The sequence below is a fragment of the Vipera berus genome, assembly GCF_964194415.1.
Source record: "Vipera berus genome assembly, chromosome: Z".
In the NCBI taxonomy this organism is placed as follows: Eukaryota; Metazoa; Chordata; class Lepidosauria; order Squamata; family Viperidae; genus Vipera; species Vipera berus.
In genome coordinates, this window is record NC_138205.1 from 17,121,976 (window position 1) to 17,146,786 (window position 24,811).

General features: G+C 41.2%; 1 protein-coding gene across 1 annotated transcript; it reads right to left on the reverse strand.

The window, feature by feature from the left end:
- Positions 1–1,827: 1,827 nt before the first annotated feature.
- Positions 1,828–23,152, reverse strand: LOC308676903 (protein shisa-7-like; the record flags this gene model as incomplete). Its single annotated transcript, XM_081342964.1, has 5 exons — positions 1,828–2,456; positions 3,883–4,035; positions 14,976–15,041; positions 17,195–17,349; positions 22,602–23,152. 5 exons carry the CDS (start codon positions 23,150–23,152, stop codon positions 1,828–1,830), a joined length of 1,554 nt encoding a protein of 517 aa, XP_081199090.1.
- Between the last annotated feature and the right edge of the window lie 1,659 nt (positions 23,153–24,811).

Consider the following 24,811-nt stretch of genomic DNA (forward strand, 5'->3'; position numbering starts at 1 on the left):
TACTTGTAATGATCGCATTTGAAATATCAGTGTTTTTTTTAAAAAAACTGCACTCACAAATTCAATATGGATGGATATCCCCTATAATGGGAAGCTAAATAAAAAGCACTAGAAAAATTGATGGAATGCAAGCAATATATAAAGATATGTACAGCAGAATGGGTGGACTTGATTGTGCCCTAGATTTTTATCGTCAGAATTATGGACCCATTAGGATAGCGTGAGAGTGGCAAAGGGCTGTGTATTGTGTGATACTCCAGTTCCTCCAACCTCAGCACTGACCAGACTTGTTACTGGAGGCAACAGGATAAGATGGCCACCATTCGCTTCTTGCGGCGCATCTGGAAGGAAGAGGAAGAGGTGGGAGGGATCTCATCTATTCACTTTACCACTGTATGAGCAAAGGGATAGTTAGATCATCAGAAGATCATAATAACCTTTGTCTGTACACCACTAAGGGCAGCAGGCGTCTCCAACAAAAGTGCTGATATGAACCAGGTCCAAGTTGTTAACCAGCCCCAAAGGATGAAGCCCCATTGAGATGGCTTCATGCAAAGTGGATGAGCTGAAAACAGTCAGTGATGTCAATGATGAGTGAGGTGTATAGTGATGAAATCACCAAAAGTCAACATCGTTGCCAATTTCTGGCTACTTTGAAATCTGTAGCTATTGGCTGAGTCCATTGTGCTGAAATCATCAAAATGTGACAGGCACAGGAACCTTGATAGCATTCTTAGTTATCAAGATTGGCAGTACTATCATGAAATGTTGACATGGCCTCTTCCAACATCAACATGACTGATTTTGCCCATCACCATACAGGACCCACATACTGTAACTGACCATCAGTCCATGTGACACCCTACAGTATTCAATCATGACCAGTGCACTAACAAACCTCTTTCTCCATTAACAACTTCTACCACTGACAAGTCAGACAGTGTTGATGTCATCAAAAGTCCACAGTGTTGATACCATCAGAGAGTGATGGTGAGGGCATCAAAGGTCAACAAGACCCACAGCGCTTATATGAACTGTAGCTGACAGAATCCACAGTGTTGATACCATTGATGGTGTCGATGGTGTCACTTGGTCAATGGAGCATCCACTAAGATTGGCAATGTTCACAGCGCTTAGAGTTATAAGAGGCAAAGGGTGCCAACCTCATAAATCCACAAGTGATGTCTTCAGTCTTCAAAAATCTGAGACAAGGCCCAGAGCAATGATGTCATCAAATGTTGATGGACAAAACTAGTATTGTAATCAAAGGTTGATGGGGCCTAGTAACTGATCTTATGCAAAGCTATCTTCACGGCTTTGGAAGGATCCATAGGCCTGATCACTAAAAATCAATTCAGCCTTGATGTCACCAAACCTGGCTAGCAATAATGTCAACAGACACAGAAAGAGATAGTAGCAGCATTAATTGTATGAACCCAATTAATTTGGACATCTTCAGAAATTGACTAATACTGCATAATTGGTGCCTTCTATGAACCAAGCAGGCCTTGATATACTCACATCTTATCATGAGCTGTAATGCTGATATTATTAAATATCAGCAGTCAATATCATCATCAAAGATTGTCAGGACCTGGCAGGTCAAATGGACCCAATCAAAAGTCAGTGAAGACTGTGATAGTGCCATTAGCAAAGACCAGGCTAGGACTTGACATCAACCGAGATGGAGGCCACAAGACTAAAATAAGAGGGAAAACCCCAATAAAAGATAGTAAGCACCAAATAAAGGGTGGGGTGGATCAGAAAAAGGGAGAAAAATATGGCCTTGGAAAGTCCGATCAACCTGAGTTGGGGAATAGGGACAACTCACACCGTGACCTCATTCTTGCTACCAGTAGGAAGGTGTTGGGTTGGATGGTGCCCCGGGATGAACTGAACTTGATCAATGGTGCTTTGCCTCTTGGAAGCAAAGCCTTGGCGCCTGGCAGCTGCCTGATTACTACTACTACTACTACTAGTCTCCCAAGGAGCAGTTGCCTTGGGGGAATTGTTGGAAGCGGGATGAGAGTTTTTCATCATCATGTGATGGTGGTCAAGCATGGGGGTGCTGCTGGCACAGACATTGGTCTGAGAAAGAGCCTTCTGATGGCCTAGGTGCATTTCCTGGAAGGGACCCGTGTGTTGATGGAGACGCTCTGGAGAAAGCAAGTGCTCCTGAGAATGCAAGTTTTCCCGGGAGAGAAGGCGCTCGTGAGATATGACACGCTCTCTTGGAATGGTGTAGTCGTAATGTGACGGGCGGTAGCTTCCCCCTCCACTTCCACCGTCTGAAAGGATGTGTTCTTGTGACATGACCCGTCGCGGATTATGTGACTTCTCAGAGTAGCTATCCATATCATAGTTCATTTTCATGGCATGTAAGGGCAGCGTCCCTCGAGTTAACTCAGCAAGGTGCCTCCGCTTGGCATAGAATTCATCCAAGTCCTTCTCCGCTGCTGAGAAACATGGGAAAAAAGTGAGATGTCAGTGGATGATGGGGAGACGGACAGATGAGATTAAAAAACAGGAGAAAGGAACGTTAGAGACATGGATGGATGGGCCCACGTGGCTTTGCGCTCAATGTTTAGTGCAGAACTGCCATGTCCTCCATTTTAAGGAGCATAAACACAACACAACATCCTGTCAATGGCTATGTTCTTTCAGGGTTTCTATTCTTCTCCAATTATACTGAGATTGTCTTCTTTCAGAAGGAACAATCCCAAAGGTATAGATCCCCTTAGGGAGCAGGAATCTGCAATGACTTCTGGGCTGAAAGTCCCACTTGGCTTTTACATGCTGTGCCAGAAACTATAATGCAAAAAGCAGTGGTTAGATCAAATGTGGATTTGATTTCATTTTATAGTAAAACAAAATTAAAATGAAATCATTTCATAATTTCTATTTTCTGTCTTATTTATTGCAATTTGATAACAGTTGCTGGAGATGTCGGGGAAGTGCATCTAAATTTTCTGGAATGACTTGCAGTTCTGGAGCCTTGGATTGTATTCCAATGCCATACAGCTTAGGTCTAAAAGGAATCATACTGGTACATTAAATGTGATTGGAAAGCAGTACATATTTATCTACTGGATTGTTCCATTCATATATAAGGATTAGGACTTATTGAATGTCCTGTTCCTCCAGTCGACTCATTCTCATATAGGTCGGCAGCTGTGAGTTAACTGGTGGCAGTTCAGTGCTCTCTTTGGAAAAATCCCAAATGTAGGTTTTTACAGGGCACCGTAAAAAGTTAAAACAGTGACCAGGATGTCTGAAGTAAGAGGCCAAGATCTACTCAAATTCAGCTCTTGCTGAAAAGTCAAAGGCACAAAACTATTTTCCTTGCTCAGTTCATTTTTCTGGGTTCCATCACTACCACAGGGAGAATGAGGAGAAAATTGCTTAAAACAATGGATCACAAAGAAATATAATTGGTGTGCGTGCGTATTTCTCATTTATAGTTCTTTTGTTATGAAAAAAGGAACACGACAGCCACCTTACACACACACACACCCTTTCACTTATATCTGAATGGGACAATTTATGAGATGTATATTGGTCAAATGCCCTCTGTCATGATAAATTATGCTCCTCTTCTACATAAAAGGCTCAGCAAAATCACACACAACTATCTCTGGAAAATCTCAGTGTGGCAATTTAAGGCTTGGGTGCTAAAATTCTTAAACTGTGGGGAGATGGGACCTAAGGAATAGAAGTCAAAGACTGAGATTTTGAAACAAGGTGAGAAGAAATATGCTACATCACTTATTAAGAGCTACTGATCCCAAGGAACAGTCTTGTAAGATGGTTTGTCACCTTTTTCTTTAAAAACAAAAACAAAAACCCAACACCTCAGTTCCTTTCGTAAATAATTCAGCTTACCCAATCGCTTGAGTGAGGAGTAACGGTTGAGTTCTGACTTGATGGCTGACTCGTAGGATGGAGGCAGATGGGAGAGGTTGTGAAATGAACGAGAGCAGCTGAGGGTGTTGTATTTGGTTGAGGAATGGCTTGGGGTATCATTCATGTGCCAGTCTTTTAAGGGAGCAGAGAAATGAGAGAAAAATCTGTTAGTTTATGTAGACTTGATTTCTGCTGCATTTTACTTTACTTGCTTTCACACTTGCCATTGAGTCTGGGATGGTAAATCATTCATTCACTCTGCTCTGTGGGACAGGCCAATCCCAGTGCGGTGAGACGGTCCCATAAGTAACCTGGACCCATGTCGTGAATTGCACCCAGAAGCAAACCGGTAACTAATGCAGCTCACGGAGCAGTAGTGTTATTGGGGTCATTCTAGCCCCCCACCTCCCAAATTGCTGATGCACTCTGCACCAGCTGTAGCTTCCGAATGCTCTTCATTCCAACGTGCAATTTGATTCAAAGAGGTGAGTTGACTGGGCAATTGAAATCAGCAAACTGATTGTTTGATTGTTCCCTTTAATAAAAGTGAACGTGCAATAGCATGAATCCTGCATTGCTTTGAATTGATTCAAAAACACCAGCTCAATTTGGCCCGATGAACTAATTTGGCTCAATAAGCTAATTTGACAGTTTGATCCAAAGGAGAGCTTTGATTCACAAGCCTGTCAAGGGTAGCTTTGAATCAAAACTCAATATAACTTTTGCCACCAGGGAAATTAGCAAAGGGTGGAGAGTGCCAGGGTCTCTTCAGCACGAGTTGAGAAGCTTTCCTTTTAAATCGGCTGTTTTCTTACTCAATTCAGCATTACCAACTGGTTTTTAATTACCTATTTTCTTTTCCCCTCTGGCAGTTTCTCTAGTAACTCATTTAATTTTTTTTAGTCTGAGAAATTGCTTCTCCCCTTTCATTACTGACTGGTCTTCATTTATGATTGCAACTCTATGATTTGTTACAAATATCTCAGCAGCCACATTAAAATACTTTATTTACCACTCAACATATTTCTGTTAGGATGAGCAAGCCTGCATTAGTCCTTCAGAACCACTTCCTTTGTGCGTATTCCCCTCCACCTGTTCCAGGGCACAACCTCAACAGCCTCAAAGACCATACAGTATACCAGTGATGGCGAACCTTTTAGAGACCAAGTGCCCAAACTGCTACCCCAAACCCACTTACGTATCGTCGGGTGCTGGGTGGGCGTGGCCCATTGGGTGGGTGTGGCCAATTGGCTGGGCATAGCCCATTGGGTGGGCGTGGCTGCAGTGGTAACGGCAGACTGGGTAGGACTAAAGAGTTCAATCAATCAATTCCTACTTTGCGAGATCTCTTTTTTTCCCATGAGAAGTTTAAAATGATTGATTGAAACTTTTTTTTATTTTTGCACACGAAGGCAGAGGCCTAAAGCGAAAAGGTTTTATAAAACCCAGCTGAAGGCCTAGGACTGGGGCAATGGCGCGCGTGCCCCATAGACAGGGCTCTGCGTGCCACCTGTGGCACGCATGCCATAGGTTCGCCACCACGGCCATATACCCTTCCAATAAATGAACAAATCCACCTTTCTTTCTCCCCAGACCTTATCCACTTTTTTACTCATTTACTCTCCACCTTGTTCCCAATTCTGGCCATTACACAGAAGTAGCCTGTAGGTAGATACAAATGGAGTCCACCTCTCATAGGAAAGGATAGGTTTGGGGGACAGAGAAAGGGAGATTTGTTCAGTTCTTCAGCTCCTAAATACAAAAGTGCTGTGACATTATTCATACAATTAGCAGTTGGGCTAGACACTAAATAATCATTTTAGAATGCCTGTAGTTAGATGCCATTTTTTAAATCTGGTTCGTACTTGGATAGGGACCATGCAAAAATAAGAGACTGGACCGCAACCGAGTCCAAAATTTCCATTGCTAAGCAAGGCAGGTTTTAACTGAGTCTTGCTCCATTTTACAATCGTTCTTGTCACAATTATTAAGCGCATCACTGCAATTCTTAAGTTAGTAACACAGTTGTTGATTTTGCTCGTCAGAAGATCGCAAAGGGTGATCGCATGACCCGGGGACGCTGCAGCTGTCATAAATACATGCCAGTTGCCAAGGATCCAAATTTTAATCATGTGACCATAGGGATGCTGCAGTGGGTCCGAAGAGTGAAAAACCGTCATAAATCACTTTTTTCAGTGCTACTGTAACTTTGAATGGTCAGTTATTTATTTATTTAGCGTATGGCTGGTCACACACAATATTAAAAACATTTCATATTTACAAGTTAAAACAGTTAAAACAATTAAAAAGAAGCAGTCATAAAACCTAAGAGGAAACCAGAAATAACATTTCAGAGTTTGATGCCGAGTTTGGAAATCCAGTCAGTAGCTGCCGTTGTTACGCAGAGGAAGTCCTTGAAATCTCCTGGGTATTTTCTATTAATGCATTCCCTCGCTATATGTTGGATAGTCTGTCGGGGAGCCCCGCAATCACATTGCGCTGAAGATGTCTTCCCCCATTTATACAAAGAATCGGCACACACCCCATGAGTCGTTCTAATTCTATTGTAAGTCACCCATATGTGTCGGGGTAAATTGAACCCTGGAGGTATATTATTAGGATTAATATGCTCGAAAATATCTTGGGAGGTATAGCTATTCCATGCTTCCGTCCACTTTTGTGTGGTGCTCTGATGTTCGGCCAGCAGCTTAAGCGCTGTAGGGAGTGGTGGGTTTCTTGACTTTAGTCGACCTCTTAAAAGAACAGAGGTATAACCATGAATGGGTAGAGAGGAGTTTGGCAGGATCTTACTATACTCCCGAATAAGAGCTTCTTGTCGTCGTAAGTGCGGGGGAGTATATGGCTAAGAACTGGTAGCCAGTGAATAGGTGTAGATTTTATGCACCCAGTAATTAATCTCATCGTATAATTAAGTTGAACATCGACAAGTCTTGTATGTGGGCTGTTTATCCATACAGGTGCGCAATATTCTGCTACAGAGTAGCAAAGCCCAAGGGCTGCGCATCGAAGAGTTGGAGCTGAAGCTCCCCAAGTTGTTCCGCATAGTTTTTGCAGAATGTTGTTTCTGCTGTTAACCTTGGCAGCCAAATTCTGAATATGTTTTTTAAAAGACAGAGTCCTGTCTAGGGTGACCCCCAGATATTTTGGTGTAGCCACATATGGGAGCAATTTATTATTTAGGTATATATTGAGTTCTCTTTTTGCTAATTTATTATTAAGGTGGAAACATGATGTAACTGTTTTGCTTACGCTTGAGATTAGCCTCCATTGGTGGAAGTATGTGCTCAGAGTTGTAAGGTCGGCTGTAAGTACACCTTCTGTAACTTCAATGTCCTTGTGGCTATATGCTAATGCCAGGTCATCAGCATAAGAGAACTTTGTTGATAGCGTAGATGGTATATCGGAAATATATAAGTTGAATAAAGATGGGGCCAGTACAAAGCCCTGAGGGAGTCCATTATTCAGGTGTCTTTGCTTACTAATTTTATCACCCATAATGACTTGAAAGGTCCTTGCTGAGAGCATGTTATTTATTAGACGGCCCATGGTTCTACAAGGAACAGCATGGAGGAATTTGCTTAATAGTCCATCCCTCTACACTATTGTATGCTGCTGTGAGATCCACAAACACAACAGATGTTTTCAATTTATTCTGGTAACTACTTTCAATGTGGCTAGTAAGACTAAGGACTTGATCGGCACAGCTCCGATAAGATCTAAACCCAGCCTGTCCAATTCTGTTAAGTATCAGCCTTTCAGGTAGTTTATAACAAACACTTAACAGAGCAATGGGACGATAATTTTCTGGCTTGTTGCTTTCTTTCCCAGGTTTTAATATGCCGATTACCTTAGTTCTCTTAAATTCTGAAGGGAGCTCACTGGAAGTTAAGATATCTGTGTAGAATTTTGCCAGCCATTCTCTTGTGCAAGGCCCAGAGTGGATGATAAATTCAGGCATTACTCCATCAAAACCAGGAGATTTTCCAGCTTTGACATTCTTCAGGGCAGTATCTATTTCAGCCACTTGGGTCGAGCATATTCCTGGCTAGGTGAGCACAAAATTTTTAAGTGCTTTAATTCTCTTTTTACTAATTTAGTATGTTTCTTATCATGGGGTACTCTAGTTAAGTTGACAATTCGAGTTTAGTGAATGGTCACTAAACAAATGTGCTAAGTCAAGGACAATCCACCGTCAACTAGCGGAAATGTTTATCTCATTTGTGACCCAATTAAGAACATGACTGCATGGATGAAACCGGTGATATCATAAGTCTAATGATTTTGTTGGATTTTGGCAGCACTATTGACAATAGCAAGGATTTCTTTTGGAGAAGGAAACCGGGGGGGAAAAGCAACAGAGCTTTGTTTAAAAGCTTGTAGCCTCCTTTTGTTTTGAAATGCTTTTGAATACAAGCTCAGCACTACTGAAATTATCTTTCAATATGTATTGTGATCCCACCTTATCTTTCCGTTCATTTCATTTCATTTTTATTATAACGGTGTTTAAAAAAAATTATCAGTTTGCTATCAAGAAATAGAGCAAATGACTCATTAAGGCTTTGATCCCATATGCCCCACTGAACACAGCAAGCCTTTTGAATAAACAGGCAAAAGGTGGGGCTAATTTGTGGAAAACCGCTGAAGATTTGTATACAGATAGTCCTCAACTTCTGGCCACAACTGGAACTGGAATCTCAGTGATTAAGTGAGTCATCATGTGACTGGATCTGAATTTACAACCATTTTTACTTTGGTCATTAAGCAAATATCGAGGTCACTAAATTAACCACATGATCGCTAAGAATATCAGATTTCCCCAGTGGATTGTTTGTTGGAATCTGGCTGACAATTTGCAATCATGTGACCTCAAGATGATACAACCATCATAAATGTGATTAGGTTGCCATTCACCCAAATTGCAATCCCATTCCTGTGGGGTTTGGTGCAATCATCATAACTTCCAGAAAGAGTCGTAAATCACTTTTTCCCAGGCTGTCATAACTTTGAACCTTCACTGAGCAAATCGTCATAAGTCAAGGACTACCTGTATGTGAATTGTAAGTACAATGTTTGTGATCTTGTTAGGGTTTGTCTGAAACTCATTTATTTACTGTACATTAGAAACCCTCAGACAAAAATCTTCAAAATGACAACAATTTAAAACAAACAAAGTGAACAAAAGCCACATCAAACAGCAGCAGGTTATAGGAAGGACACAAACAGCACAGCAGCACAAATTCAAAACGTTTCTGATAGAAAGTAGAGACAAAAAAGAGACACACCAAGTTTCCTTCATGGGGCTAATGCATATCCCAGGAGCTGAGCCTAGAATGTATGGAAGATATTTGCTTGTTTGTCTATGCTTTAAATATTTCACCAGTTATAGGTGGCATTTAGATCCTAAAAAGCTTGCAAGTATGTATCCGAACTATCAACCTAAATGTTGGAGGTGTGGTGGCGAAGACGCAACGTACTTTCATATATGGTGGACCTGTAAAAAGTTTAAAGCTTTTTGGATTAAAATCTGGTGGGATATGCAGAAGATATTTAAGCAAAGGATAAAGTTTTGTCCGCAATTGTTTTTATTGGGCATAATTACGGATACTACTGTTGTGGACACTAAGTTGATGTTGAACTTAATTACGGCAGCAAGACTTTTAGTAGGTCAATATTGGAAGAAGGAGGAACTGCCGACTATAGAAGAATGGACTTTAAAAGTTTCTGACCTGGCGGAAATGGCAAAGATCTCGGCTTATTTGAAAGATCATTCGCAAGAACGTTATATTATGGAGTGGAAAAAGTGGATTGAGTACATCCAGAACAAATATGGGACTAAAAAGTTTCATTTAGCATTTGTATAAGTTTTGATGTGATATTAGTATTGCTTGTAGTCATTTCATATGAGCTAGAGTGCGATAGACTTAATAGCTTATTGTTGTTAGCATATGGTTGTTTATGATTGTTTTTATTTTTATACCTTGTATTTAGCTCTGGGAAGTCGGGGAGGGGGGAGGGGGGAAGGGGTGGGGGGAGGGTTAGGGAGGGCTAGGAAGGGTTGGGTGGGGGGTGGGGGGGAGGGATTGTTAAAGATAAAATGTATTGAAAAACTTTTCAATAAAAAAAATATTTCACCAGGTGATAGGAAAATAAGACAATGACCATAACATAGGTGAACGTTGCTTAGAAATTTTAGCTGGAGATTTGGAAAGTTGATGCTGAACATACCTCAGATTTGGGAAGACAGTATAGATCTACTGAATTATAACCCACTAGTCTTTGTTAAAAAATAAAATACAGGTAATCTTTGACTTATAACAGTTCATTTAGTGACAGTTCAAAATTACAATGGCATTGAAAAATGTGACTTATGACCATTTTTCACAGTGACAACCTGATCATGTGGTCAAAATTCAGATGCTTGGCAACTGGTTCATATTTATGACCGTTGCTGTGTCCCAAGGTCATGTGATCACATTATGCAACCTTCTGACAAGCAAAGTCAATGGGGAAACCAGAATTCACTTAACAACTGGGTTTACTAACTTAACAACTGAAGTGATTCACTTAACAAAGGTGGCAAGGAAAATCGTAAAATGGGGCAAAAGTCACTTAACACATGTCTCACTTAACAGCATAAATTTTGGGCTCAATTGTGGTCATATGTGGAGGGCTACCTGTATCATCTAAAGGCTGGCCTACCCAATTTTGTTTTAAAAAGACTAACCAAAATAAGTTCTATACCAAAACTCAAATCCTCCCAAAAGCACCTTGAGGCATTGGCAAAATCCAGCCCTGGGTCTCATCCAGCGCCATCACTGAATCACTGCCTCAACTGCAAGAGAGGAAGTCTATTCCTTCCAGGAATAGACAGTGCTGAGCATCACAACCCCCCAGGCCATCTCAGCGTGAGGCTCTCAGTTCCTACAAGCTGTGCAAGGCTGAGCTCCATATGGCATAAAGGTCAGGCAGCAAACTGGTTAAGTTTTCTTGCCTTGCTTAGCAAGTACAAACCACTGCTGCGAAACAAGCTTTGTTTGAACAAAGGAAACCTCCAGTCTTGGCATTTGGCTAACTGAAGTACAGATTCATTTTCCCTTCTGCCAAAGCAACTTGGTGCCAGGATCAATGATTCTAGAAGACCTCCAAGGTCCCTTCCAATATTATTGTTGTTATTGTTTTTAAATCCTGGGATTTTAATTTCTGTCCCTGAGCTCCAATCCAACTTCTATGAAGGAATGATCATTCTATCAAGCCAACTTCTCTGTTTGTTCCTGCCACCTCATCTTTCCTCTGAGGGCCACTGTAATTTCTGATTTGGTTGTTTCTTCCTCCATCTCTTTACTTCAAACCTAGCTCACTTTTTTACACCAGATGAGTCAGCTTCCATATGTAGCTAAATTAAAGCTCACAGTAGCCTCGGTCAGAATCATCAGCCGTGAAGAATGGTGCTAGGAGCTAAGATGTGAAAGACCACAAATTATCTACTTCTGAGAAATAATCAAATCAAAATCAAAATAATTCTATGTCCTGATAGCAGGATGCTTCAACATGGTGAGAGCATCTTAAAATGGAAACGAGTCAAGACATCAATTTTATTATTCAATAAAGTCAAGATATTATTCCTGAAAAGAATAGTGACATTGTGGGTCCCTGCTCTATTATCATACTTATGTAGCTTGGAATATTCAACTCAGGGAGGCTTAATCCTGAGAAAACACATATAGGATTGTGTAGTCCTATCGTTCCAGGCTTATGCACAAGGAGGGAGTAGAAAATTTTTTGTGTCCAAGTTTGGCATTCATCACACCCTTTTTCAATGAAAAAGAAGGCATGAGATAGGAAGCCTTGATACAAACCTGGACTACAGGGATAGGAGGAGGGTTTAACCATTCCTGAAACCCATTTCCTACCCAAAATTTTCCTTTCTCACCAGTTGCCATTTGTAGGAAATCCTGATTCAGAGTTCAAATAGGAGCTAAGCTATTGTAATATTGAAAATGGTGCTCTGCAGTTTTGGACCTACATAGTACATTTTTTTAAAAAATTCCATTTATATCCCACCCTTCTCCGAAGACTCAGGGCGGCTTACAAGCTTAGCAGTAGCCTTCATTCTATGTATATGCCTGCTTATTAGGGCTTTCACACACACCCCAAGCGGCATTATTACAAAGTCAGCTTAATTGCCCCCAACAATCTGGGTCCTCATTTTACCTACCTCGGAAGGATGGAAGGCTGAGTCAACCTTGAGCCTGGTGGGATGCGAACCTGCACTAATTGCAGGCAGCTGGTGTTACTTAAGGAGGCATTAGCCCACTGCTCCACCAAGGCTCTTACATCCATTGCTATCTGTTTGATTGCAATACTTGTTCTGCATTTCTCCATCATAGTTCAACTCCCAGTTCTTCGAAAGCAGAATTTAAAAATGTTCATGTCACATTCTCTGTGACCATCATGAGTAGCAGGCAGGAGATAAATTATGTGATCCCTGTTTGCACACAACTCCGCCCCTTTCATTTTGTGCTAGCCTTTACTTGGTCTTCTGTGTGAACATAACCTCCAATGCAGTGTTTTCTCAACTTTGGCAACTTCAAGATGTGTGGACTTCAACTCCCAACTCCCAGCAGGGCTGGCTAGGGAATTCTGGGAGTTGAAGTCCATAGGTGTTAAAGCTGCCAAGATTGAGAAAACACTGCTGCAGTGACACAAGACTGGCCTCTCCATAACAGATTTTGGCTGCTCTTGGGTGGTCAGGATCAGCTTAACATTTTTTGGCAGCAATGCCAATGGGTAGGGATATTTTTCCCCTGGCGGAGTGGGTCGCTAAGGGTTCTTTGTATTTTAAACCATATTAAATTTCACTGCAGTGTTGTTCCATGGTGTTTCCTTTCTTAAAACATGGCTTGGTTTAGATAAGGCAGTAGCAGCAGAGGCAGACCGAGCTTAGTCCTCTGGATGTCCACATCCAGACCAGATCAATAATGTGAAATTGATCAGGCCTCAACTCTCAGGAATGGATGTCAATGAAGACAGACAACTTCCAAGGAATTTGCATATTCCTTGTCTCATTTTTCCTGTCTCCCAATGTGTGTTGGCTTAGCTTATTTTATGATGCAGCCATGTGTGGGTGTCTATGTGTGAGTGTATAATAGGGTGTGTGTCTGTCTGAATAGGAATTTGTCAGAATGAAGGAAGGGAGACACACACACACACACACACACACACACCCTTAACTTTTTTTCCCTTCCTTTTGTAGTTGTAGGGGCACTCACTAAACACTGGGCATTTTGGGGAAGATCGTTATTAAAACGGTCAATGTTTTCTTCTGTTTTTGTGGTGGCTTCTGTTAATGAGAATTTGCTTGACGTTTTAATAAAATAATTTAGAGCAAAAGGAAGTGGACAGTTTTGTGAAGCCCAATGGTATGTCTTTATACCCAAGGGCATGTTAGTTGCAGCCTTGAGCTGATTTGATTTCATTATTAAGAAATTTTAAAATAATTGTAATTTAATTTAAATGTATAAAACCATACACTTCATTCCTCTGTCCTCCTGAAAAGGTGCCCTGTTTTGTTTTCTCACTGCGTACAATTCAACTTTGGAATTTGCTACCACAAGATATGGTGCAGCCTACTAGCCTTTAAAAATGGTTAGGCCGATTCATGGAAGTCATGGGGATCAAACACCTTGTTGACAGTAGAACTGCCTCTGAAGGCCATCTGCTACTAACTAGTGGACTTCCTTGTGCAGTTGGTTAGCCAGTGTGAGAACCAACTGCAGGACACAGTGGGCCAGGGCTCTGATCCAACAAGGCTCTGCTCATGTTAAAACAACATGGACATGTCCGTCTAAGTCTCCAAGAGTTAAGTTCAACTCCTCAAAACTTTTTTGATGGCAACCCTCAAAACTGGATAACTGCTTTAACTTTCTGCTTCAAATCATAGGTGCCTGTGAGGATGGAAAGAGGGGAAATGACAAACAAGGATCATCATGGTCACAACGTAAAATCCCTTGGCTTATACACAGTACTTGCATCTGTCACTGAGTCAGAAATAGAAAAGGCCAAGATTTAGATCATGACATTGCAATTTTGTCATTCTTTTCTTCATTGCAGTTTGTGCCAGACTTCTATTCTCAACATCCATATTCAGCTCTGTCTACTTTATTTGGTGACCCAGCCCCAATACAAAGGGAAGAGGATTAAACTGCCTATCTCAGAATCATCTTTTGATCCAGGGTGGTTCTTAAGCCTCTTGGGTTTTTTCTTAACAAAACAGCATACGAGATCAGAAATCCAGCATATAAACTCTCCTTATGGTAACATCTCCCAAATTTTTTCCTTCATTACCCCACACCAGTTATCAGAAAGTCTTATTGAACTTCAAGTATTCTGGTAAGTCCCTCCCTTCGGCACCATCAAAATTTGAGCGGTTGCCAAACGAATGGTCGTAACTCAAGGACTACCTGAATTATAAAACCAACACCACTGAATTATCTTTATGTCATTTCACTTAATTACCATTGGTAACTTCCCTGATTTTTCATCATAATGTGGGATACTTAGGGAGATTGCTGAATATATTTTAGTACATGTGACAATTTTGAACTTGATTTAAATGTCCCTGTTATGATCAGTAATGGGTTCATGTGCTGTTATCCAAAAAAAAAAACACAACCCAATTTTACAGTTTGGGGTAATTTACCCAGCTTTGGGAAGCACTGCCTTATGGTAAATTCTTTCTGGATAGCCATAGCCAACAATAATTTCCTATTCTTCCAATAAATTGCAGAAAATTGAGGACTCCTAAATATACTATTGGGGTGAGGGTGACATTGTAAAAGACTGTGTAGGTTGTATATCATTTTAGGGAACTTTTCAACTGAAAAGTATATATAGGCACAATTACATACAAATACAGCTCTGGGTGTAAATGAATGATAAATGTATGAAAAGGTATATAATGAATCAGTGATTTGATGGGACTCTCCCAACACTTTTGACATTTCTGTTTATATCAGTCGCTAGCTAGGGATCAGACACCACTGGACACTTACCCAGAGTGGCTGTGTGGTGCTTAGGGCTGTTCACGTTCAAATGGATGTAATTGTGATGCATGTTATCTGCAAGGCAAAAAAAGAGAAGCATGCATGGGGCCGCGCTGCACGTTCTTGCAGGCGGCCACTAGAGGTCATCTCATTCAGGTTTTCCCAAGCACCAGCTCTGGAATATGGGTACCAATCCCGCTGCTTTAAATCAGAGAGGACCCAGAGGCATTTGGCCCTCCTCTTTGCAGCTTTTGGTCTGTGTCCAAACATGGCAGTGCTCAGAACGCTCACTGCAAAGGGAAATGGTCTTATTAGGTCTCCTTTTGAAACTTGTTTTTTTTTTTTATAGCTTGCACGTGCTGGAGGAATGTGATCTGCAGAAATCACTGGGGAATTCTTTTCGCCATAGAGAGCTGAACACTACTGTTTACAGAGCAGTAATAGGTATGCAGCTCGGTGGAGGGGGGGGAGAAAGGGGCAAATTTCTATAATTCCCAGGTTTTGTTTGGTGCTAGCATTCCGTCTCCCCTTTCCTCTTACAGTACTGTGATTTTTCAAATAGGTTAGACAAAGAGAAGACAAAGACACAGAAAACAAGGAACAGGTTGCTTTTCAGCATTTGGACAGCAGATTTGACATTTGCCCACTCCCATCTCCTACAAAGCTTGGGTTCTCCTGTGCATGCTGATGGCCTTCCTATTATTTGTTTGTTACACTGTTTGGGCTACTGTCTTGACTGCATTCACCACCTGAGTTTCCTCTTTGAATGATTATGGTCAAGATTCCCTGGCTGGACTCTTAACATCTCTGGGAAGAAAGTGCAATGTCCTTGAACAGAAAACCCCACTTTCTTTTCTTTTCACCTGGAAAAGGAGCAGTTTTGTATCTGAATGCAGTTCTCTCCCCCTCCTCACTACCCTAATATTAATGTTTGAGCCAGCACAAAGACAGCCAGACAGCTAGAATTGGTTGTCATGGCAAACAGGCTGTTTCCCCCTGAGTTTTTTGCAGCTTAGTTCCTGCTGCTGATACATATATAATTTAAACGCTGCAACCTCCAACTTGCAGAAGTTAGCATGAGATACTCCTAGGGGGAAATTGCAGAGGGGAAGGACCTGGAGATAGGATGGAGACAAAACATGGGGGTAGGAGGATGCTGGTAGTTGGCAAAAAGTTATCTCAGTGATTCTAGGAAAGTGTACTGCATTGTGTAGATATATTGTTGTTTGTGTTCTCAGTAACATTTATCCAACACTTTTTTTCCAAAGAGGTTTGAAAAGATCTTCCATTTGGATCTTAATATCCAATGTTTGTTCTCACCAGAATTTAGACTCCAAAACATGGAAGTGCCAGACCTACAAACAATGTTATGAAACTTTTACCTTGTTTGACTTCTTTGAGTATGTCTGATTCAACAGTGAACCAACACTGAGGAGAATGTTTCTTGAAAACCTGTGTCTTCTGTCTTGATTTCATCGCTGTTCCCATGATTTGCAAGATGGGGTTGGTTCAAATATCATGACCTACTCATTATATTTCTCAGTTTGTACATACCATGGTTTCGTGTTATCGCCAAGTGGATTACAGGGTTGTAAAAAGGGGGGGAAAATCTTTTTGATCATTGGCCAGTTCAAAGCTTATACTCAGTTTAGGAACTGAGATATATCACTCACACTATTCCTGATGCAAACTATTTTTATCAGAACTTTTGCAGCCTAATCAAGAATTTGGAAATGATTTCCAACTAACAAAAGCCAAGATGTTTAACTTACTATTCCTGAGCTTGAGATCCCTTATTGCATCTTGACAAGTTGAAGATGGGTGAACTTCAACTCCCCATAATTCCCCAGCCAGCTTTGCTGGGACTTGAATTCCACATATCTTCAAATTGCCAAGGTTGAGAAACACCGCTTTATTGCATCTTCACTCTTAGGTCATACCACTGGAATTTCATAGCATGTTTTGGTTTTGGGGTCTTTTTGCAAATAGAAAAAGCAAGATATTTGTTATGGCATTATTTCTGCTGCTTAGAAGTCAGTAAGCCCCCTTCCCCAAAATTTAAAATGACCGACACGCACCAGTGACCGTATCAAATCACTGGTCTGCTGAGGTCAACAAAGTAAAGAATAGATCAATGTGTCCCACTGTAAAATTGCCTTTGGAAAAGGTGAGCATCTGATAAAGGCATAAATTCTCTTACCCAGTAGCCCCACATCTCCTTCTCTTACCATGACTACTTTTGGAAGGTTTCACTGCATTGTACAGATTCTTCGGAGGACGAGCTGAACCATTGTCTTGGAAGTTTGAGTTCATCACAAGGCTGTTGTTGCGCTCAGAACATGAGGTGGTGCCTGCTTGATGCCTGAGAATGTCAACCAAAGCCCTGGCCAGAAAAAGAAGACAAATGTTCACGGAAGGAAAATCATAAAGTATACACATGGGTTCTGTTGAGGAACCTAGAACACGCATTTAACCATCTGCATGTTGATGGGGAAATTGTTTGACCCAAACTCTCCAAACACAGTTTCATATTCCCACTCTGAATTGGGATGCAGCGCAGAATCGTGTAGTTAAATATAATTAGTAGCACTAAGTTGTGGAAGGGGAGAAGCAAGATGGTGCTGTATCAAAAATACATGTTAAAGGCAATTTTAAATGGAAACAAGTTCAAGGTCTTCTAGGCCCTTCTGTGTCTAGTGCTGTATCCAGTCCTAAGCACCCTATGAAAAAGGCGATAGACCAGGGGTCTTCAAACTCGGCCCTTTTATGACTCATGGACTTCAACTTAAAGTCCATGAGTCATAAAAGGGCCCAGTTTGAAGACCCCTGCAATAGACAGACTTGAAAAGCTTCAAAGAATGGCAACGCTTTTGGTCAGTGATATAGAAGACAGCTTCTGGAAGCTAGTATATTTCATCTGGAGGACAAAAGATGATGAAGGCAAGTGAACAGGCTTCAAACGTGAAGAACAGTCTGTTAAGATAATTTAATAGCTGGAACAGTAAAGTGGATAATGGGCCAGATTGGTGGGCTCCTACATGAGGCAATCTACATTATGATTGGTTGCTGGGTGTAAAGGGGGAGTTTCCCTCCCCCCACCCCCGTCTTTTTATTCTCTGTAGGCTGTTCTGTGATTTATCTGACGATTTACCTCATGATATAGTGATGTGCCTGACTATCTAGTTTGCTGTATACATTGATATAAAATATATTTATTTCTATAAAACTACACGTTTATGTCAGCGTCTCTGACTTCATTTGGACACCTGCTGCACAATTCCTTAACACTGTCCCACAGAAGGAGATAGCAACTTGTTCTCTACCCTCTGGAAAATTTTGAATGAATGTAAATAAATTTATCCAATCCCATTGTAGCATAGACCTGCTTGTCTATTATTCAGAACAATAGTTACCTATTTAATTCTTGATACTTGACACTTCCATGACACTTTATGTTGTAACACAGAACTTTGGACACCTTGCACAAGATTCTGGGGAATTTTTTAGCATAGAATAGAATAGAATAGAATAGAATAGAATAGAATAGAATAGAATAGAATAGAATAGAATAGAATAGAATAGAATAGAATAGAATAGAATAGAATAGAATAGAATAGAATAGAATAGAATAGAATAGAATAGAATAGACCTTGGATTCTTCTAGTCCAGCCCCCTGCTCAAGCAGGAGAACCTATACCATCTCAGACAAGTGACTGTCCAGTCAATTCTTGAAAATTTTCAGTGATGAAGCACCCATGATTTCTGGAGGCAAGCTGTTTCACTGGTTGATTGTCCTCACTGTCAGGAAGTTTCTCCTTAATTTCAGGTTGCTTCTCTCTTTGATCAGTTTCCAACCATTGTTTCTCCTCCTTTCCTCTGGTGCTCTTGTAAACAACCTGACCCCCTCTGCCTTGTGGCAGCCCCTCAGATACTGGAATACTGCTATCATGTCACCCCTATTTCTTCTTTTCTTTAGACTAGCCAGACCCAAGTCCTGCAGCCGTTCTTCATATGTTTTGGTCTCCAGGCCTTTGATCATCTTAGTTGCTCTTCTCTGAATTTTGTTTTCCAAACTCTCAACATCTTTTTTGTGATATGGTGACCAAAATTGGCTGCAGTATTCGAGGTGTGCTCTTATTAGGGCTTTATAAAGCAATACTAATACTTTGCGTGATCTTGATTTTATGCCTGTTTTCTAGCAAACCCATTCAGTTTGCAAAATATAATAATAATTTGGTCCCCTGCATCTGTATCTGCATCAGCTTTTACAGTAAAAGATTTGCAGAATCTGCTGCAAGAGACTATGGAAAAGCAAATGCAACAATTTGCTGAGATAATGGATAAAAAGTTGGAGGAGAAGTTAACAGAAAAACTAGCTAAGGTTATGGATGAAAAGATTACAGAGAAATTAACAGAACTGAGAGCAGATATTATATCTGCAATGCAAGGCATGGTTAAATGCATTGAGAATTTGGACGAAAGAGTGGAAGATCTTACTCAAAATGATATTAGACTGGAAGCAAAAATGATAGAAACTGAAAATGTGGTAGAGAAAATTGATTATGATTTGATCGCGTGATCTTGATTTTATGCCTGTTTTCTAGCAAACCCATTCAGTTTGCAAAATATAATAATAATTTGGCTTTGTTATCACCAACTATGAAGTTTAACCATTAGAGTGTGTGTGTGTGTGTGTGTGTGTGTATATATATATATATATATATATATATATATATATATATATATATATATATATATATATATACATTTATTTTATTTTTTATTTTAATTCCATTTATATCCCGCCCTTCTCCGAAGACTCAGGGCGGCTTACAAGCTTAGCAGTAGCCTTCATTCTATGTATATGCCTGCTTATTGGGGCTTTCACACACACCCCCAAGCGGCATTATTACAAAGTCAGCTTAATTGCCCCCAACAATCTGGGTCCTCATTTTACCTACCTCGGAAGGATGGAAGGCTGAGTCAACCTTGAGCCTGGTGGGATGCGAAACTGCACTAATTGCAGGCAGCTGGTGTTACTTAAGGAGGCATTAGCCCACTGCTCCACCAAGGCTCTTTACATATATACATATATACATATACATATACATATACATACACACACACACACACACACACACACACACACACATATATATATATATATATATATATATATATATATATATATATATATATATATATATATATATATATATATATATATAAGGGACGCGGTGGCTCAGTGGGTTAAGACGCTGAGCTTGTCGATCAGAAGGTTGGCAGTTTGGCGGGTCGAATCCCGAGTGCCACATAACAGAGTGAGCGCCTGTTACTCGTCCCAGCTTCTGCCAACCTAGCAGTTCGAAAGCACATAAAAATGCAAGTAGAAAAATAGGGACCATTACGGTGGGAAGGTAACAGCGTTCCGTGCGCCTTTGGCGTCTAGTCATGCCGGCCACATGACCACGGAGACGTCCTCGGACAAGCGCTGGCTCTTCGGCTTTGAAACGGAGATGAGCACCGGCCCCTAGAGTCGGAAACGACTAGCACGCATGTGCGGGGGAACCTTTACCTTTACTATATATATATATATTCCTCAATTCTCTGCCATATAGATATGTTCTGGTGCAACTTCACTTACAGCAATGTGGGATGATAGCATTTGTAATCCAATATTCAGTTTTTGCTCTAGAACATGCCAGTACTTTCAACCCTGCTTCTTTGAGCCTTTAGATCAGTATCTCTCAATCATGGCAACTTTAAGACATGCAGACTTCAACTCCCAGGATTCTCCAGCCAACTTGAAACCAGCTGGGGAATTCTGGAAGCGGAAGCCCACATGTCTTAAAGCTGCCTAGATTGAGAATCAATACTATAGATTATTGATAGACCTTGGTGTTGATGGGAACCCAGCCTGGCAAATTCATTCAATCTCTCTCACCAGCAACTGCATTTCCAGAACTTTTGCTCAGCTATTTTAACTTTGATTGGGGTTTGTTTCTGATTTTTCATGGTTTAACATGTTATGCAAACCTATCCATTCTTTTTTAGGTTGTGATTCAATTTATTGTGGCAACCCAGAAAATGGGTTAATTCAATAATCAGTTTAAGCATGCTCTGTGAACCCAGCCAGCCTTACTCTAGGACAGTGTTTCTCAATCTCAGGAACTTTTAGCCATGCAGACTTCACCTCCCAGAATTCCCCCAGCCAACATGCTAGGGGAATTCTGGAAGTTGAAGTCTGCATGGGTTAAAGTTCTGGAAGTTGAAAAAACCGCTTTAGGATGATTCTGGTTTTGCTCTTCATCTACTTGATGTGATATATTTTAAAAATCAGTGTTGATATATGACAGAATCACAGCCAATATAGTAATATAACTGGAATTTTACACAAGTATTCCCTGTTCACGTGAAGAAATCACTGGGAGATACAGGAAGTAATCTATGGATCTCACTCAACATTTCCATATAAATGAAGGCAGGTGGAGCACAATATAATATGAGGCACCCAATCTATAATTCACCTACCCAAGCTTGCTGCACATTGGAAGCAAATCTCTGCTGAAAGATTTTTATTTTGGTGAGAGAAGAATCAGCGCTCTCCATTGTAATTGTTTTAATATTAAGTGATAGGCTTCCACAACTCTGAAAGAGGCATGCTTTAGTTTTACTCATAGGACACGAAAACAAAATGCAGCCAGGAATAGGTAACTCAAATACTGTAATGGACGGTGAGAACAGCCTTGAGGAAGAGGAAGAAGAGCTACAGACAAGGCAGTGGTCAGGAAAGAGATATCTCAGCCCAAAGGAGAGTCAGAATGGAATTTGAGAAAGCATTCCAGACTTAACCCTTCCCAATTCTCTTTAGGACAGGGGTGTCCAACCTTGGGAACTTTAAGACGTATGGACTTCAACTTCCAGAATTCCCCATGCTGGCTAAAGAATTCTGGAATCTGAAGTCTACAAGTCTTAACTGTTGCCAAGATTGGGCACCCGCGTTTCAGGATAAAGGCAAGAGTTGCAAGATTGATTCAGCCCTTCAAAGTAGACCTGACGGACATCACAGTTGGGAATACTAAAACCAGTTTTTTATAGGTTTCATGGTAAGAGAATCTTGCAACTCTGAATTTACTTCCACCTTCCTTGCCTCTACCCCCGCAAAAAACCAGGAGGGTCAACTTTGAAATATTTCCTCAAATTCCATTCCCGCTTTGGACTAAGATTTCTTTTATCTGACTGTTGCCTGGGCTGCAGCTCTTCCACCTGTTCCTCAAGGTTATTCTCACAGCCCATCACGAATCCTTGGTTTGCGGAAGAGACTACAGCTTTGAGACAGAGCACAATGTTGAAGGCCAACTCTCTCAAGTCCAAGAAATTGAATATGCGATGAAAGAGAGACACTTTCTTACATCTTGCAAGGCTGCTGCTAATGCAAGTGGGAAATATTGGTCTGCCTAGTTTAGGAAAACAGGCTGTCTTGCAATAGGCTGATTTTCTTCTAGTTGCATCTAGATTTAGCAGCAAGTGAAAATATATCCAATTGAACCCAAATCTGGAGACCCTTTAGATTTGGAAGCAACGATCAATGGATCAGAATAGTTCTGGGTCCCCCTCTGCAGCCCTTATCCTTACCTGGGCACATTGAGTTCTCTCCCATGGGGTCTCCTGGAGGCTTTGCTGAAAAAGAACTTGATCCCGACTCCCACAGCAAAGGTGAAGCTGATGACGCCACAGATGACATACACGGTGCTATTGCTCTGCTGCTTGCTGCCATTGGGTACATCAGGCCCATTCGTGGCTGTGCCAGCAATGGTGGTTGCGAACCACTGGGGGCTGTCACGGCACTTCCCTTGCTCCAGTCTCCTGGATCGATCGTCACAGCAGAAGCGGTACTGGCAGGTGCCGCAGCAGAACCGGTAACCCCCCGTGGTACAGTTGAAGGCCGCATCGTATTGCCCCATGACATCGTAGTAGCTTTGGCATGTTTCAGAGGGCCGGACTCTGCTGATTGTGCTAGTGGTTGAGTTAGAATTTGGTGCTGTCAAGCGCTTCAGATGGGCTAGGAGGCTGGGCAGTCCCCAACTCTGGTTTGTATAATGTGGTGCCTGAACTACAGCTAAGGCCGTGTGCCCAGCCAAGGCTTCCAGGGATGCGTAGAGCATGACCGTCAGCAACTGATGCATGATGGCGGATGGTATGGGGCTGAGAAGCTCAAGCCAGACTGGCCAATGTGGTGGGCCTTTTAGAAACTGTATAAAAGAGATCAAGGAAGCAAAACCCTAAAAAGATAAAGAAATGAGTGTTAAGAAAAGCCCTGGTGGAGTGAATGCAAAATGCTCCTCAATTTGATAGAGGTAGTCTCGACTTATGACAACAATTGAGCCCAAAATTTATGTTGTTAAGCGAGACATATGATAAGTGAGTTTTGCTCCATTTTGCTACCTTTCTTGCTACAGCCGTTAAGTGAATCACTGCAGTTGGTAAGTTAGTAACCCAGTTGTTAATTGAATCTGGTTTCCCCATTGACTTTGCTTGTCAGAAGGTCACAAAAGGTGATCACATGATCTTGGGACACAGCAATGGTCATAAATATGAGCCAGTTCCCAAGTGTTTGAATTTTGATCACATGATCATGGGGATGCTGGAAAGGTCATAACTGTGAAAAACGTCCATAAGACACATTTTCAGTGCTGTTGTAACTTTCAACAGTCACTAAACAAACTCTTGTAAGTCGAGGACTACCTGTACCAACAGCACAGGTTAGCCTTCTCTAGTGCAGTTGTCTTCAAACTCGGCCCTTTTATGACTCATGGACTTCAACTCCCAGAATTCCTCAGCCAGCATGCCTGGCTGAGGAATTCTGGGAGTTGAAGTCCATAAGTCATAAAAGGGCCAAGTTTGAAGACCCCTGCTCTAGTGTCTTCCAAAAACTCAACCTCCTCAAAGGGCATGTCAGAGGACATCAGGTTGGAGAAAGCTATGATAGAGCCATCAGGAGCAACTGCTGATGATGTGCTTCTCCCTCATGAAGTTTCCCAAATCAACATCTCTCTTAAAATGTTTGCTAGGTTCCCTCAACCTGAGATCACCCAGGATGAGAACTCTGGTTTAACAAACCTAAATGGCATCATTTCGGAATGGCTGATCTCAGCTCACAGCCAGGATAACAGCTCTCAGCAGCAAATTCCATAATAATTGAATGATACAGCATTTCATGTTTTAGAGCTTTGCATGACATGGTTTATCTGCTACAGTCTTAGCGTGATGTCTGGATTCATTTGCTATGGTTTATGGCAGGGGTAGGCAACCTTGGCTCTTTTATGACACATGGACTTCAACTCCCAAAATTCCTGAGCCAACCATGCTGGCTCAGGAATTCTGGGAGTTGAATTCTACGAGTCATAAAAGAGCCAAGGTTGCCGACCCCTGGTTTATGGCATAGATCAGGGTTGGGGAACCATGGCCCTTTGATAACTTGTGGACTTCAACTCCCAGAATTCCTGAGCCAGCATGAATCAAGGTGAATCAAGCTACTGGGCCTTATTCAGCAAATCACTGTTTTTAAAAACTCATACAGCATGAAGCAGGAATGTAATTATTTGGGTTTCTGAACAGCATCTGAATCTTCTAGTGTCTATTTCATTGGTAGATTCTATTAGATAGGAGTGGAATGTATTAATTTCTCTTGCTATCTTCCCACTTAAAATAGCTCTCAAGCTGGTCAATAAAGCTATAATGAATATAATACAATTCAAATTCAAACTTTTCAATAAGAGAGAAATAAGCGTGCTCACCACAATAAAACAGTGTAATTTTTAAATTAAATGTTTCCATGCCATTCT